The sequence below is a fragment of the Chrysemys picta genome, chromosome 1, assembly GCF_011386835.1.
Source record: "Chrysemys picta bellii isolate R12L10 chromosome 1, ASM1138683v2, whole genome shotgun sequence".
NCBI lineage: Eukaryota > Metazoa > Chordata > Testudines > Emydidae > Chrysemys > Chrysemys picta.
The window spans coordinates 236813286-236826841 of NC_088791.1; the positions used below are offsets into that span (position 1 = coordinate 236813286).

Sequence of the window (13556 nt, forward strand, 5' to 3'; positions counted from 1 at the left end):
CTTCCAATGTGTTCCCCTCTCTCCTGTACATGCTTCTGTGCCACCTTGTCCTCTTCTTCCCCAATTCTCTGCACATGCTTCCCTTTTGTTGATCTTTCTCCCTTGCCACCTGATTCCCCTCTTCCCTCCTGCACATGCTGCCTAACTTGCCTTCTTCCCTGTAGTCCTCTCCTGAGGGTGGCTCATGGCTCTTGTCCCACTAGTGGCTCTTAGCAGTGGCTAGAAGTTTCAGTCAGCCTGGTAGCTCCAGTCCTTGAAAGAAGCTCCAATATCATTTCCTCCTCTTGGAGCGCCTCTCAAGGACAGAGAGAGGGCAGCTTGAGGAGGCTGAAACCTGGCTATTACATGAAATGTAAGTTTGTTTCTGTATTTACTTCAATTTATAGAAGTAAAGAAAGGTCTTAAAGGAGTTACAAAACTTAAATATAAAATTAGCTGCTGACAATATCCAATAAAATGTAACTCTTAAACACTCCTAGAAAAATCCCTAACCCCACATAAACCTCAATCCCCATCAAATTTCACCTTTTGCAAAAGCCAGAGAAAATAGATATGCCTTGCAGCATGCTCTGAAGGTCAACAAACCTAGGCTATATCAGACCAAGGTGAAGGCTGGGGAAGGGAGGAGAGCTGATTACAAATCTGAGCGCCCCTCATGAGAACAGTCTGTCACAAGCTCCTTCTCCTTTAAACAAACAGAATAGCTTTGACAAAACAGTGGATATATGCTTATTTTATAATTGCAATAGTTTTTATGTATATGCTTTTATTTACCTTAGTGAACCACATTCTGCTTTTTGTCTGCTGAGCTCACTTTCTGAATCCAGTGCCCTTCTTGCCAATATTTTCATCTCCATTTCCACAGAATCTATGGTCTCTTTCATCAGTGCTATCTTTGATATTTGTTCCAAACGTTCACTGTCAAGCTATAGGAGTAAAATGACTAGACATTAAGAACTGCCGGGGAAAAAAGTTACTAATCTTCTTGTAACTGTTGTTCTTCGAGATGCGTTGCTCATGTCCATTCCAATTAGGTGCGTGTGCGCATGCGTGCACGACAGACGGAAGATTTTCCCCCTAGTAGTATCTGTAGGGTTGTCCTGGACACCCCCTGGGGTCATGCCTTCACGGTGCTCGATATAGGGCCCTGCCAACCTCTCAGTTCCTTCTTGCCTGCTACTCTGACAGAGGGGTGGATAGGTGGGTATTGGAATGGACATGAGCAACACATCTCAAAGAACAACTGTTATGAGACGGTAACTGTTTTTTCTTCTTCGAATGACTGCTCATGTCAATTCCAATTAGGTGATTCCCAAGCCTAAATTTGGAGGCAGGGTCGGAGCTTAAATGTTCACTGACTGCAGCACCGCTTACCAAAGGCTGCATCGTCTCTGACCTGCTGGGTAATGGCATAATGCGATATGAATGTATGAACAGAGGGTCACGTCGCCACTCTGCATATTTCCTGGGTTGGAACATGTGCCAGGAACGCTGCTGATGAAGCCTGTGCCCTGGTGAAGTGTGCTGTGAGCGGAGGCGCAGGTACCTTCACCAGGTCGTGGCAGTCCCAGATGCAAGACATGATCCATGACAAAATCCTTTGGGAGGAGACTGGAAGCCCTTTCATTCTGTCTGCTACCACGATGAACAACTGAATGGACTTCCAGAATGATTTGGTTCGCTCAATGTAAAAGACTAATGCCCGGTGAACATCTAGCAAGTGAAGTCTTTGTTCCCTGCTGCTTGCGTGCAGCTTAGAGTAGAAAACTGTGAGAGAAATGTCCTGGTTGACTTGAAACTGGGAGACAACCCTAGGGAGGAATGCTGGCTGGGGTCTGAGCTGAACCATGTCCTTGTAGAACACAGTGTAAGGAGGCTCTGATGTTAAGGCCTTGAGCGCTCCTGGCTGAGGTTATAACTACCAGAAACACCACCTTGTACGAGAGGTAGAGCAGAGAGCATGTTGCCAGCGGTTCTAAGGGCGGCACCAGATTGAGGTTCCAGGCCGGGACCAGCTGTCGGACATGCGGATATAGCCTGTCGAGACCTTTCAGGAAACTGTTGACCTTAGGGTTGGCAAAGACCGACCAGCCCTTTCCACCTGGATGGAAGGCAGAGATGGAGGCCAAGTGAACCTTTATTGACAACATGGACAGCCCCTTCTGCTTAAGATGGAGAAGGTAGTCTAATATAAGGGAAATAGACATGAGCGTCGGAGACAGATGGTGTTGCACTGACCAGATTGAAAATCTCTTCCATTTGGCCAGGTAGGTAGCCCTGGTGGAGGGTTTCCTATTGCCAAGGAGGATTTCTATGACCGGGTCCAAACAGAAGAGCTCCATCGGGTTCAAGCCATGAGCTACCACACTGTGAGTGGAATGACTTGAGGTTCGGGTGCTGGAGATGGCCATGATCCTGAGTTATCAAGTCTGGGAAGAGGGGCAACGTGATTAGGGCTTCTACAGACATTTCCAGGAGAGATGTGTACCAATGTTGATGGGGCCAGGCTGGGTCTATCAATATCACTGAGGCTTCTGAACTTTGAAGAGCACCTTGTGAACAAGAGGGAAGGGAGGAAACGCATAGAGGAGGTGGTCCCCCCAAGGAAGGTGGAGTGCATCCGTGATGGAGCCTGGGCTATGATTCAGGAAGGAGCAAAACTGCTGGCACTTCCTGTTGCGTTGCATGGGATGAAAAGGTAAGGCAGGATGGATCCAGTCTTTGTACTGGTGCGCCGTTCTCGTTCGCACCGTCAAAGGTCCTGCTTCTGGCCTGATGAAGGTTTCGACTGGCCAGAGCCCTGACCAGACGAGGGGTGAGGTCTCTTCCTGGAGTTCCTATTTGTCCTCTGCAAGCTCTCCTGCCTATTCTGCGGGAGCTGCAGCCTAAAAATGTTTCTGCTGTGTGGCAGGAGCGTGAGTACACCTTTCTCCCAAAAAGGTCTAATTTTTTGGCCTCTCAATTTTTTGCGGAGGGCCCCTGGTATCCCTGGTGCTCGCACTGGTTGGCCGCATCCACTACCAGGGAATCCGGCGGGGTGTGTGTATAAAGAGGTTTGTCCCCTCCAAGAGGGTTTAACTACCTCCGCTCATCTCTTAGCGGTAGGAGGCAAAGAGGCCAGGGTCTGCCACAGGATCTTAGTGACTTCACTGATAGTCTTTATCAGTGGCAGCGCAACACGGGATGGTCCAGGAGGAAAAAGGATATCCACCATAGAGTTGCATCCTCCACCACTTCCTCTGTCTTAATGTTAAGGTTCTGGGCCACCTGTCTCAGCAGCTGTTGTAGAATCCTGCTGTCTTCCAAGGCCAGAGCAGTCGATGTGCCAACCACTGCCTCATCCGGGGAGGAAGAGGACGAGAGACTGACTGGATCCAGAGCCTGCTCTCTGCCGTTAGCCCCTCTGGGGTCCCAAAGAGCGAGGATCTCTGTTACTGAAGCCGACGGGAAGGTTCCTGGAGCCAAGAGCGTCGGTGGCGGTGCCTCAGATGGTATCAGTGTGGGAACAGTCAATGCTGGTATCGTGATCGGCTGCATTACCGTTGATGTCCCTGGTGCTGAAGGTGTCTGCGGCAGCCCAAAGGATTCTGAGACTACCAACACCGACCTGGATCCCTGGCTCTGGTGATAGGCCCAGGGTGTCCAGAAGGGCCACTGAGGTAGGGCTTGCCACTGACTTGGCCACGATGCCAGGTAAGGCTGATGGTCTCTGCGGGATGGGGACCTACTGCTCCTACTGGAGCGTGATAACTCCGCTTCCGACTCTGAAGTCTCCAACTGGGACAACCACGGAGGTGCAAAACCCCTTGGTGCTGTGGATCGATACTGCGAGCTGTGGGACTGGTGCGGCTCCTCCACACAAGCGGCAGGTGCCAGAGAGCAGTGCGCCAGGAATGGTGCACATAGACCCATCATCGCCAGCTTGCCCATTGATTGCACCAGGGCCTGAACCAGTGCCAGCAACTTCTCCCATCTTGGAGGGGAGGTTGGCACCATAAGTGCCAAGAGACCCGACACAGCTTCAAACGCCTCCAGTGTGGAGGGGAGCTGCAGGTCTTCATTGTGGCGGGCTGGCAAGTGATGGGGGTCCGGACATGACTGAACCCCTACTGGGGCAGGAGTCGACAAAACCCATGACGTTTGAGCCGCCTGGTCCTTAGGCCTGGCTGGAGAACGACCTCTGTCAGGTTTCTTCTTCTGAGGTACCGGGGATTGTGACTGGTGCCTCACGGAGGTCTGTGGCATGGCTCTGTGCATGGAGTTATGGTGGTGCTGAGGGTCTCTGGAAGAGTCCTTCCTTGGCACCGGCTCGCGGGTCGAGGGTGCCGGCGCACTGCACACCAAAGAGAAGGTGCTTGGGGCTGGCTCCAGCGTGCTGGGGTCTGACTGGGGTCAAAGAGCTGCCTCCATGAGTAAAATACGGAAGCGCTGATCCCGGTCTTTTAGACGGGAGAGGTCCTAAGACAGAACCCTCTGCAAATTTTGCAGTGCTCCCTGAGATAACCCTCGCTAAGAGACGTAAGCACAAAGTGTGCGGATCGCTTCTGGGCAGACCTGCAGCAGTCTATACATGCCTTGAAGCCTGGGGACCGAGGCATGCCCCGGTGCTGGGGGATCGTTGTGGGGGGAGAACCCCCAAAGGAAACTTAAGAAACTACCACTAACTACTAATAACTAACTACAAGTATATACAATGGAGAGAAAGGACACTGCCAAGAAAACGTGCTTGCCGAGGCAAAAGCTACGGGACTTTCCAGCTAGCCATCACTGGCAGCAAGAAGGAACTGAGGGGACGGCGGGTTGGCAGGGCCCTATATCCAGCGCCAAGAAGGCGCGACCCCAGGGGGTGCCCAGGCCGACCCTACTGATACTGCTAGGGGAAAAATCTTCAGGCTGTTGTGCACGCGGTACGCACACACCTAATTGGACTTGACATTAGCAATCACTCAAAAAAGAATATGTCTTATATAGAATATTTCTTCTGCTAGTTCAAATTCTACTCTGATTTGTACTGTAAATCTTTTATTTGAAAGGCAGATCTCCATAGCATCTTCTGTGCTCAGGGCCTGATTCAAAGCCCACTGATCAATGGAAAGAAATTGGAGTGTGCGTCTCATCTTTCTTGTATCATATCTATGTATCTGACATAGAGCAGCACTGGCAAAACTATACTATTTGCCTGAGACAGATGATAGAAAGAAAGTGTGAGTTACTGGGTCATATCTTTCAGCTCTAATAGTAGGTTGCCCCGCTAGTGGAAAACTTGGTTTGGTGCTTATGCCCAACCATAAAAGTCATATGGTGCCTAAAAGAATTAAAAATCACAGAGTTGGATGATATAGCACAAGGTATTGTAACATGATGATGATGATGGTAATAATAATAATAATAATAATAATACTGAGTGAAAGAATCACAGTGCAGTAAAATCACTGCGTCAAAAATGTAAGACATAGCTCTCTCCTGAACAAAGACACCCAGATAGATTACTGTAGAGCATAAGGCTCCAATTTAAGTCTTATTAAGCTATCCCTGTAGTTCCCTCAGTTCTGTAGTCCAGAAACAAAGAATCATTCCAGAATCTCAATTTGGATTCCCTGCAAACCAACATTAAAATCAGATCACTTCAAAAAGATAACAGCTTGATTAGTAAAAGGTTTCAGCTTAATAGTCAAAGAAATCACCTGCTCTAATCTATTTAAAGATTTAACACTGTAAGAAAAAAAAAACCCTATACAAATTCTCCACCTTCTTCTCTCTCCTAGTTTACTGATTCACTACATTACTCTAATCAATGGTCAAACCATTTGAGAGCAAATCAATAGGACTCCTGTACATTCAGCAACTTTCTCAACATTAAAATCACAAGACCGAATATTGAAGTACCAGCCTCCATATTTATCAAATGAGTTGCATAAAGAAAAGGGTGTCTGTTAACCAAGGGGATTCCCAAGAGAATGAATAGTACAGAACAACTATTTAAACTTGTAAATCAGGGCTTAAATTCTCAACAATTATTTTCCGGAGCCCCCTCCCCCACTACCAGGGCTCCCGCAGGTCTGAAGCCCCGAGCCACAAGGCTCCCATGGGTTTGAAAATATTTACCAGAGCTCTGCTGTGGTGGGCTCTGGATGAATTTAAGCCCTGCTTGTAAGTAAATGTTCAGTTACTGGTATATTAGAATCTCAAGTTGAGAGCAATACAAGCTTCCACTGCATTCTTCAATGTGGATGAACTCAAGTTTTTACTTCAAACACTATAATCTCTGAAACGATACATTTAATATGTACATTTTCTTTATTAATGTTTTTCTTTTATAAATTAAGGACTCAATCCAGCAAACATTTTACTCATCTGAACAATCAAATTGACTTAAATGGGACTATTCAGGCATGTACAGTTATTCATATGTGCATTTAGAAAAGCGGGCCCTAAAACTATACCTGCAGATCTTGAACCACAAATGTCACCTTTATGACATTAATAACAATTCTATATGTAAACAAGACATATTTTCCTTACATCTTGAACTGTTGATTCTAGCTCTTCAATTCTCTGTTCCAGGTGAGCCCTCTCATTAAATGCAGTCTCCTGGGCAATCTGTTTCAAACAACAACAAAAAATACATACAAAACGTTATTTTTAAAGTTCATTGCATACATTTAGTTTAAACACATATTGGATACCACATCGCAAACTTAACTATACTACGATGCTATAACAAGCTGGGATAAAAATCAAACCTTTAACCTCTCCCTGAGGCTATCTCGTTCTGTGGTCATCCTTCGGAAATCAGAAAGAGCCGTATCCCTTTCTGTCTCCACACGCCTTAAGATAGCCTGGGCTGTCACAGTAGTTTTAGGAATCTTGGGGGATTTGATAACATCTCGGCGAAGTCGGGATATTTCTTCCTGTGCCTGTTATTTTTAAACACATGTGAAATGTGAAACAGATAATGTAACATATTATGGACTACATATTTTACAAATAAGGCTTGTCAAAAATTTTCCATCAAAACTAACAGAAAATTGGATTTTTCACTGAATTTTTTTTTTTTTTTTTTTGCGCAAAAACAAAGTCTGCTTTCTGCAGAAAATTGAGATTTTTTCCATTGAAAAACGAAGCACCTGAACATTCCAATGCTGCATCACTTGCTCTCATCAAGAAAGACTATGGTGCATCATGGGAGATATAGTCTGAACAGGAAGCTTGGCCTATAGAAGAAAATAGAAGCATGAGGCACCAAAACTACAACTCCCATAAGATGCTGCAGTGGCATGTCCAAATCAAACTATTTACATTATTGGCAGAAATATTTCAGTTTTGGATTTTTCAAAAAGTCAACATTTTCACAAAAATTTCTGACCAACTTTAATCACAAGACATGTGACTAGTGATACAAGTGCACCTCAGCAACGTTGTGGGTAATGAGGTCAAAGTCTGAATGCAATGACTCATGTATATATTCTTCGATTCAGGAAAGCATCCCTATTCAGGACAGCATTTATGAATGAGCTTAAATTGAAGTCAAGGGGACTTAAACACCTGCCTAAGTGCCATCCCGAAAAGGGATAAACCTCAACCATAGAATCTTCCAGTGTAGATGAGACCTGAATTTCTAATGCAAGTACAAGACTAACATATTTTTTCCTTTAAAGTGTTTCAAATATGATTTTTCCACTATCTTTCTTGCTCCTGTGAATACAATTACCCGATCATAAAGAATGACGATTTTGTCTCTCTCAGCTGTTAGAACCTTGATGTTACCCTGAATTTCTGCCATGTGGCGCTCATATTTTTCCAGCATTGACTTAAGTTCTTCACGTTCTCTGAATATTTTCATAACTTCTGGATCTAAACTCATTCCCTTAAAGAATGTCAAAAAAGTTTAATGAAACAAATTTGTACACATTTCCTAGTACTTTAGGTTTTGAAACTACTACTACACACACACACAATATAGAAAGCCCAGCCCTGAACAGATTCAACACAATCAAAACTAGATGCATATGCATTTTTATCAATGTTATATACTAAATACAAACACTAAATGGAGATTGGAAATCTTTCATGTGCAAAAACTCAGTCTTAATCTGACTTAGTATTCTCTACTCATTTTATATCATGGAACTAAAGGGTTTGATTCACCTTGTTTTGGGCTAGTAATTGCCTAACTATCACAAAAAAGACGGTTACTCACCGTTGTAACTGTTGTTCTTCGAGATGTGTTGCTCATATCCATTCCATTAGGTGTGCGCGCGCCGCGTGCACGATCGTCGGAGAATTTTCTACCCTAGCAACACCGGCGGGTCGGCTGTGGAGCTCCCTAGAGTGGCGCCTTCATGGCGCTGAATATATACCCCAGCCGACCCAGCGCCCCCTCAGTTCCTTCTTGCTGGCTACTCCGACAGTGGGGAAGGGGGGCGGGTTTGGAATGGATATGAGCAACACATCTCGAAGAACAACAGTTACAACGGTGAGTAACCGTCTTTTCTTCTTCGAGTGCTTGCTCATATCCATTCCATTAGGTGACTCCCAAGCCCAACTTAGGTGGTGGGGTCGGAGTGAGACATTGCTGTGTGCAAAACCGCTGATCCGAATGCAGCATCGTCCCTGGACTGCTGCACTAGTGCATAGTGAGCTGTAAACGTGTGGACTGATGACCAAACCGCCGCTCTACAAATGTCCTGGATCGGAACTTGCGCCAGGAAAGCCGTCAAGGAAGCTTGGGCCCTCGTGGAGTGAGCGGTGAGGTGCGGTGCTGGACGTAATCCAGGAGGATAGGCGTTGTGAGGAGACCGGTAAGCCTTTCATTCGGTCGGCCACTGCAACGAAGAGTTGCGTCGTCTTTCTAAAGTGCCTTGTGCGGTCAATATAGAAAGCCAGGGCCCTGCGTACGTCCAGAGAATGCAAACGTTGATCCTGGCGAGTAGCATGTGGTTTAGGATGAAAGACCGGGAGAAATATATCCTGGTTGATATGAAATGGAGAAACCACCTTAGGGAGAAAGGCAGGGTGTGGACGAAGCTGCACTTTATCCTTATGGAAAACTGTGTAAGGGGGCTCGGATGTAAGCGCCCTGAGTTCAGAAACGCGCCTTGCTGAGGTGATGGCTACGAGGAAGGCTGTCTTCCAGGATAGGTACAAAAGTGAACAGGTGGCCAGTGGCTCGAATGGAGGACCTGTGAGCTTGGAGAGAACCAGGTTGAGGTCCCACGTCGGAACGGGCTGACGTTGTTGTGGGTACATCCGGTCTAAGCCCTTGAGGAATCTAACGACCATCGGGTTAGAGAATACCGAGGACGCGAGTTCCCCTGGGTGAAAGGCCGATATAGCGGCCAGGTGGACTCTAATTGAAGATATCGCCAACCCCTGCTGTTTTAGGGAGAGGAGATATTCCAATATGAGAGGAATAGGTGCCTGTAACGGGGACGTGGCTCGTTGTTCGCACCAACAGGAGAACCGCTTCCACTTGGCCAAGTATGTGGTCCGTGTTGAAGGCTTCCTACTGCTCAGCAGAATCTGTTGGACCGAGTGCGAGCATTGTTGCTCTGCCTGGGTGAACCATGGAGCAACCACGCCGTGAGGTGGAGCGATTGCAGGTCGGGGTGATGCAGCCGGCCGTGGTCCTGCGAGATGAGATCTGGACACAATGGGAGCGGGATCGGTGTCTGAACCGAGAGTTCCAACAGTGTGGTGTACCAATGTTGTCTCGGCCACGCTGGAGCGATCAGAATTACCTGTGCCTGGTCTCTGCGCAATTTGAGCAGTACCTTGTGGACCAGAGGAAACGGAGGGAAGGCATAAAACAGGTGGTCTTTCCAGGGAAGGAGAAACGCATCCGAGAGGGAGCCCGGAGCTCGACCTTGCAGGGAGCAGAACACGTGGCACTTTCTGTTGTCTCGAGATGCAAACAGGTCTATCTGGGGAAACCCCCACTTCTGGAAGACGGAATGTATGATGTCCGGACGGATAGACCACTCGTGCGTCTGAAAGGACCTGCTGAGTCGGTCCGCTAAAGTGTTCTGGACTCCAGGGAGGAACGATGCCGTGAGATGGATTGAGTGGGCGATGCAGAAGTCCCACAGGCGAATGGCCTCTTGGCATAGAATTGATGAACGTGCTCCTCCTTGCTTGTTGATGTAAAACATGGCCGTGGTGTTGTCGATGAGAACTAACACACAGCGGCCACGTAGGAGATTGAGAAATGCCTGGCACGCCAGGCGCACCGCCATCAGTTCCCGAACATTGATGTGCAGGGCTAGCTGGGGTGCAGTCCACAGGCCCTGGGTATGGTGTTCGTTGAGATGGGCGCCCCAACCCAGAGATGAAGCGTCTGTGACCAGGTGCAGAGAGGGTTGTGGGGCGTGAAATGGCATCCCCTCGCAAACCACATTGTGATCTAGCCACCAGGTGAGGGAGGTCAGGACCGAGTTCGGGACCGTGACCACCATGTTCAGGCTGTCCCGATGTGGGCGGTATATCGATGACGCCCAGGTCTGGAGAGGGCGAAGCCGAAGTCTGGCATGCCTGGTTACGTACGTGCAGGAAGTCATGTGACCCAGTAGGGTGAGGCACGACCTCACTGTGGTAGTTGGGAAGGCCCTGAGCCCTTGAATGAGGCTCGTGATGGTACAAAAGCGGTTGTCTGGCAGGATGGCTTGTGCACGTCTGGAGTCTAGGACTGCTCCGATGAATTCTATTCTCTGGGTAGGTTCTAGAGTGGATTTGTCCTTGTTGAGTAGGATGCCCAACTTGTTGAATGTGTGCACTATCATGTGGACGTGAGCCCGAACTTGCTCTTTGGTGCGACCGCGTACCAGCCAGTCGTCTAGGTACGGGAACACCTGTATCCCTTGCCGACGAAGGTATGCTGCCACGACAGCCATACATTTCGTGAACACTCTTGGGGCCGAGGATAGGCCGAAGGGAAGGACTGCAAATTGGTAATGCACCTTGTTTACCACAAAGCGTAGGAAGCGCCTGTGAGGCGGGTAGATTGCTATATGGAAGTATGCGTCCTTCATGTCGAGGGCGGCGAACCAGTCTCCAGGATCGAGAGAAGGGATAATGGCTCCTAAGGAGACCATGCGGAACTTCAACTTTATATAAATTTGTTGAGTCCGCGCAAGTCCAAGATGGGTCTCAGACCCCCTTTGGACTTGGGGATCAGGAAGTAACGGGAATAAAATCCCCTGCCCCTTAACTCTACTGGAACCTCCTCTATGGCCCCCATAGCAAGGAGCGTGGAAACCTCTTGTATAAGAAGTTGCTCGTGAGAAGGGTCCCTGAAGAGGGACGGGGAAGGGCGGTGGGAGGGGGGGAATGAAGAAAACTGGATAGCGTATCCTCTCTCCACCGTGCGAAGGACCCAACGGTCCGTGGTTATAAGGGACCAAGCACGGTGGAAATGGGAAAGGCGATCCCGAAAGGAGGGGGCTGGATCCTGGGGGATGACTGGGGCGCCGTCCTCGACCGCACCTTCAAAAGTTCTGCCTGGGGCCTGAAGGTGGCCTTGGTGGCCCCTGGTTCTGACCAGGTTGAGGGCCAGTCCACCTTCTCCTACCACCTCGCCCCCGCCTTCTGGCAGAGTCCTGTCTCTGACGAGGTGGAGGGGGGTAGAAACGTTGAGGCTGGGGTCTAAAAGGTCTGCGCTGGGGACCCGCAACATGCATCCCCAGGGAGCGCATGATTGTTCTCGAGTCCTTGAGGCTCTGCAGACGAGAGTCCGTCTTGTCCGAGAACAATCCATGTCCCTCAAAGGGCAGATCCTGTAGGGTTTGCTGTAGCTCCGGAGGCAAACCCGAAACCTGAAGCCAGGAGATCCTCCGCATAGCGATACCTGAAGCCAGGGTTCTCGCAGCCGAGTCCGCTATGTCCAAGGAGGCCTGTAAGGAGGTCCGAGCCACCTTCTTACCCTCCTCTACCAAGGCCCCAAACTCCTCCCTGGACTCTTGGGGAACCAATTCCTTGAACTTCCCCATAGAGTTCCAGGAATTAAAGTTGTAGCGGCTCAGGAGCGCCTGCTGGTTAGCCGCTCTAAGTTGCAGCCCTCCGGCTGAATAAACTTTAAGGCCAAACAAATCGAGGCGCTTAGCCTCCTTCGATTTGGGCGCTGCAGCCTGTTGACCGTGGCACTCCCTTGCATTCACTGATGACACCACCAGTGAACACGGCTGGGGATGGGTATACAAGTACTCGTAGTCTTTGGAGGGGACAAAGTACTTTCTTTCCACCCCTCTCGCTGTGGGTGGGATAGAGGCAGGAGTTTGCCATATCGTAGTGGCGTTAGCCTGGATCGTGCGGATCAGGGGCAACGCCACTCTGGATGGGGCATCCGCAGAGAGGATGTTCACAATGGGGTCTTGCACCTCCACTATCTCCTCTGCCTGAAGGTCCATATTACGTGCCACCCTACGTAAGAGGTCCTGATGGGCCCGAAGATCTATTGGGGGTGGACCTGTGCACGACGTGCCCGCCACTGCCTCATCCGGAGAGGAAGAGGAAGATGCCTCCGGTGGTAAGGGGTCCAAGGGAGAGTCCTGTTCTCCCTGTTCCTGGGACGGAGCATCACCTGCCCTTGGGTCCAGGACGTCAGGTGGTGTGGGCATGGAAGCCTCCATGCCCCCTGGAGGAGGGCGAGAGATGGTGGACTCTGGGGCCCTTCGCTCAGAGTGCACCGAGCGAGAGGCTGATGGTGGTGGAGCCCCTTGCGCTTGGTGGTACGCCCACGGGGTCCAAAACGACCAGTGCGAAGGTCCCTGAGCGGGATCCTCCGCTACCTCCTGCCAGTGGCCCATGTCCGGATCATCGGCCTGTCCCTGAGGGGGGTATGCCGATCTCGATGCCCCATCGGAGGAGCGGGACACTGATCGAGATGGCCATGGCGGTGCCGACCGCGCCGAGACGAGCTCCGGACGGTACGGTGCCGTACGGTGCCGGTCCAGAGATGAACGGTCCCTGTGCGGTGCCGGCGAACGGTGCCGAGATCGGGATCGGTGCCGACAATCGCGTCGGTGCCGGGAGTCCGACCTGGACCTGGAATTGGATCTTGAATAGGCCCGGTGCCGGGAGCGGCCTCTCGACGTCGAGCGTCGATCGTATCGGTGCCGAGAACTACGTCTCGATGTCGATCGGTGCCGACGATCATAGCGGTGCCGAGACGTAGAGCGGTGCCGCGACGATGATCTTGGCCGCGAGTACGACCGGTGCCGAGGTGATATCCGGCGCCGGGACTGCGAGCGGCGTGGGGACCTGCTTCGGGACCTGGACCGGTGCCGTGGTTCCAGCCCCTGCGATGGAGGACGCATCAAGGCAGGTTTCCCCCTGGATTGGACCGGACGAGTCAACGGTGCCGACGGTGCCGGTGGTTGGGGCGGTGCCGGCTCTGTGAGAGCGATCAAGTCTCTCGCCGTCGCGAAGGTCTCTGGGGTCGACGGGAGGCACTGTATCACCGCCGGTCGCGGTGGTGACCCTGTCTGCACCGGACTCAACGGTCTCGGAGCCGGAGTCGACGGTGCTGGAGGCACCTGTTTTCGGTGCTCCACAGGCGGACG

At 50.1% G+C, this 13556-nt stretch overlaps 1 protein-coding gene across 16 annotated transcripts in view; it reads right to left on the minus strand.

Moving 5' to 3' along the window:
- The window catches only part of TSGA10 (testis specific 10), a 75098-nt gene that overhangs the window by 43141 nt on the left and 18401 nt on the right, over positions 1 to 13556 (minus strand). For 13 of the 16 annotated variants that reach the window (XM_065591620.1, XM_065591662.1, XM_065591659.1 and 10 more), the window contains 4 exons: positions 7712 to 7867; positions 6744 to 6917; positions 6523 to 6600; positions 775 to 926 (listed from right to left, as the gene is read on the minus strand). In XM_065591620.1, the coding sequence (XP_065447692.1) occupies positions 775 to 926; positions 6523 to 6600; positions 6744 to 6917; positions 7712 to 7867 (560 nt within the window). The remainder of the gene's footprint in view (positions 1 to 774; positions 927 to 6522; positions 6601 to 6743; positions 6918 to 7711; positions 7868 to 13556) is intronic. The other 3 variants (XM_065591664.1, XM_065591636.1, XM_065591676.1) reach the window with 1 other exon arrangement.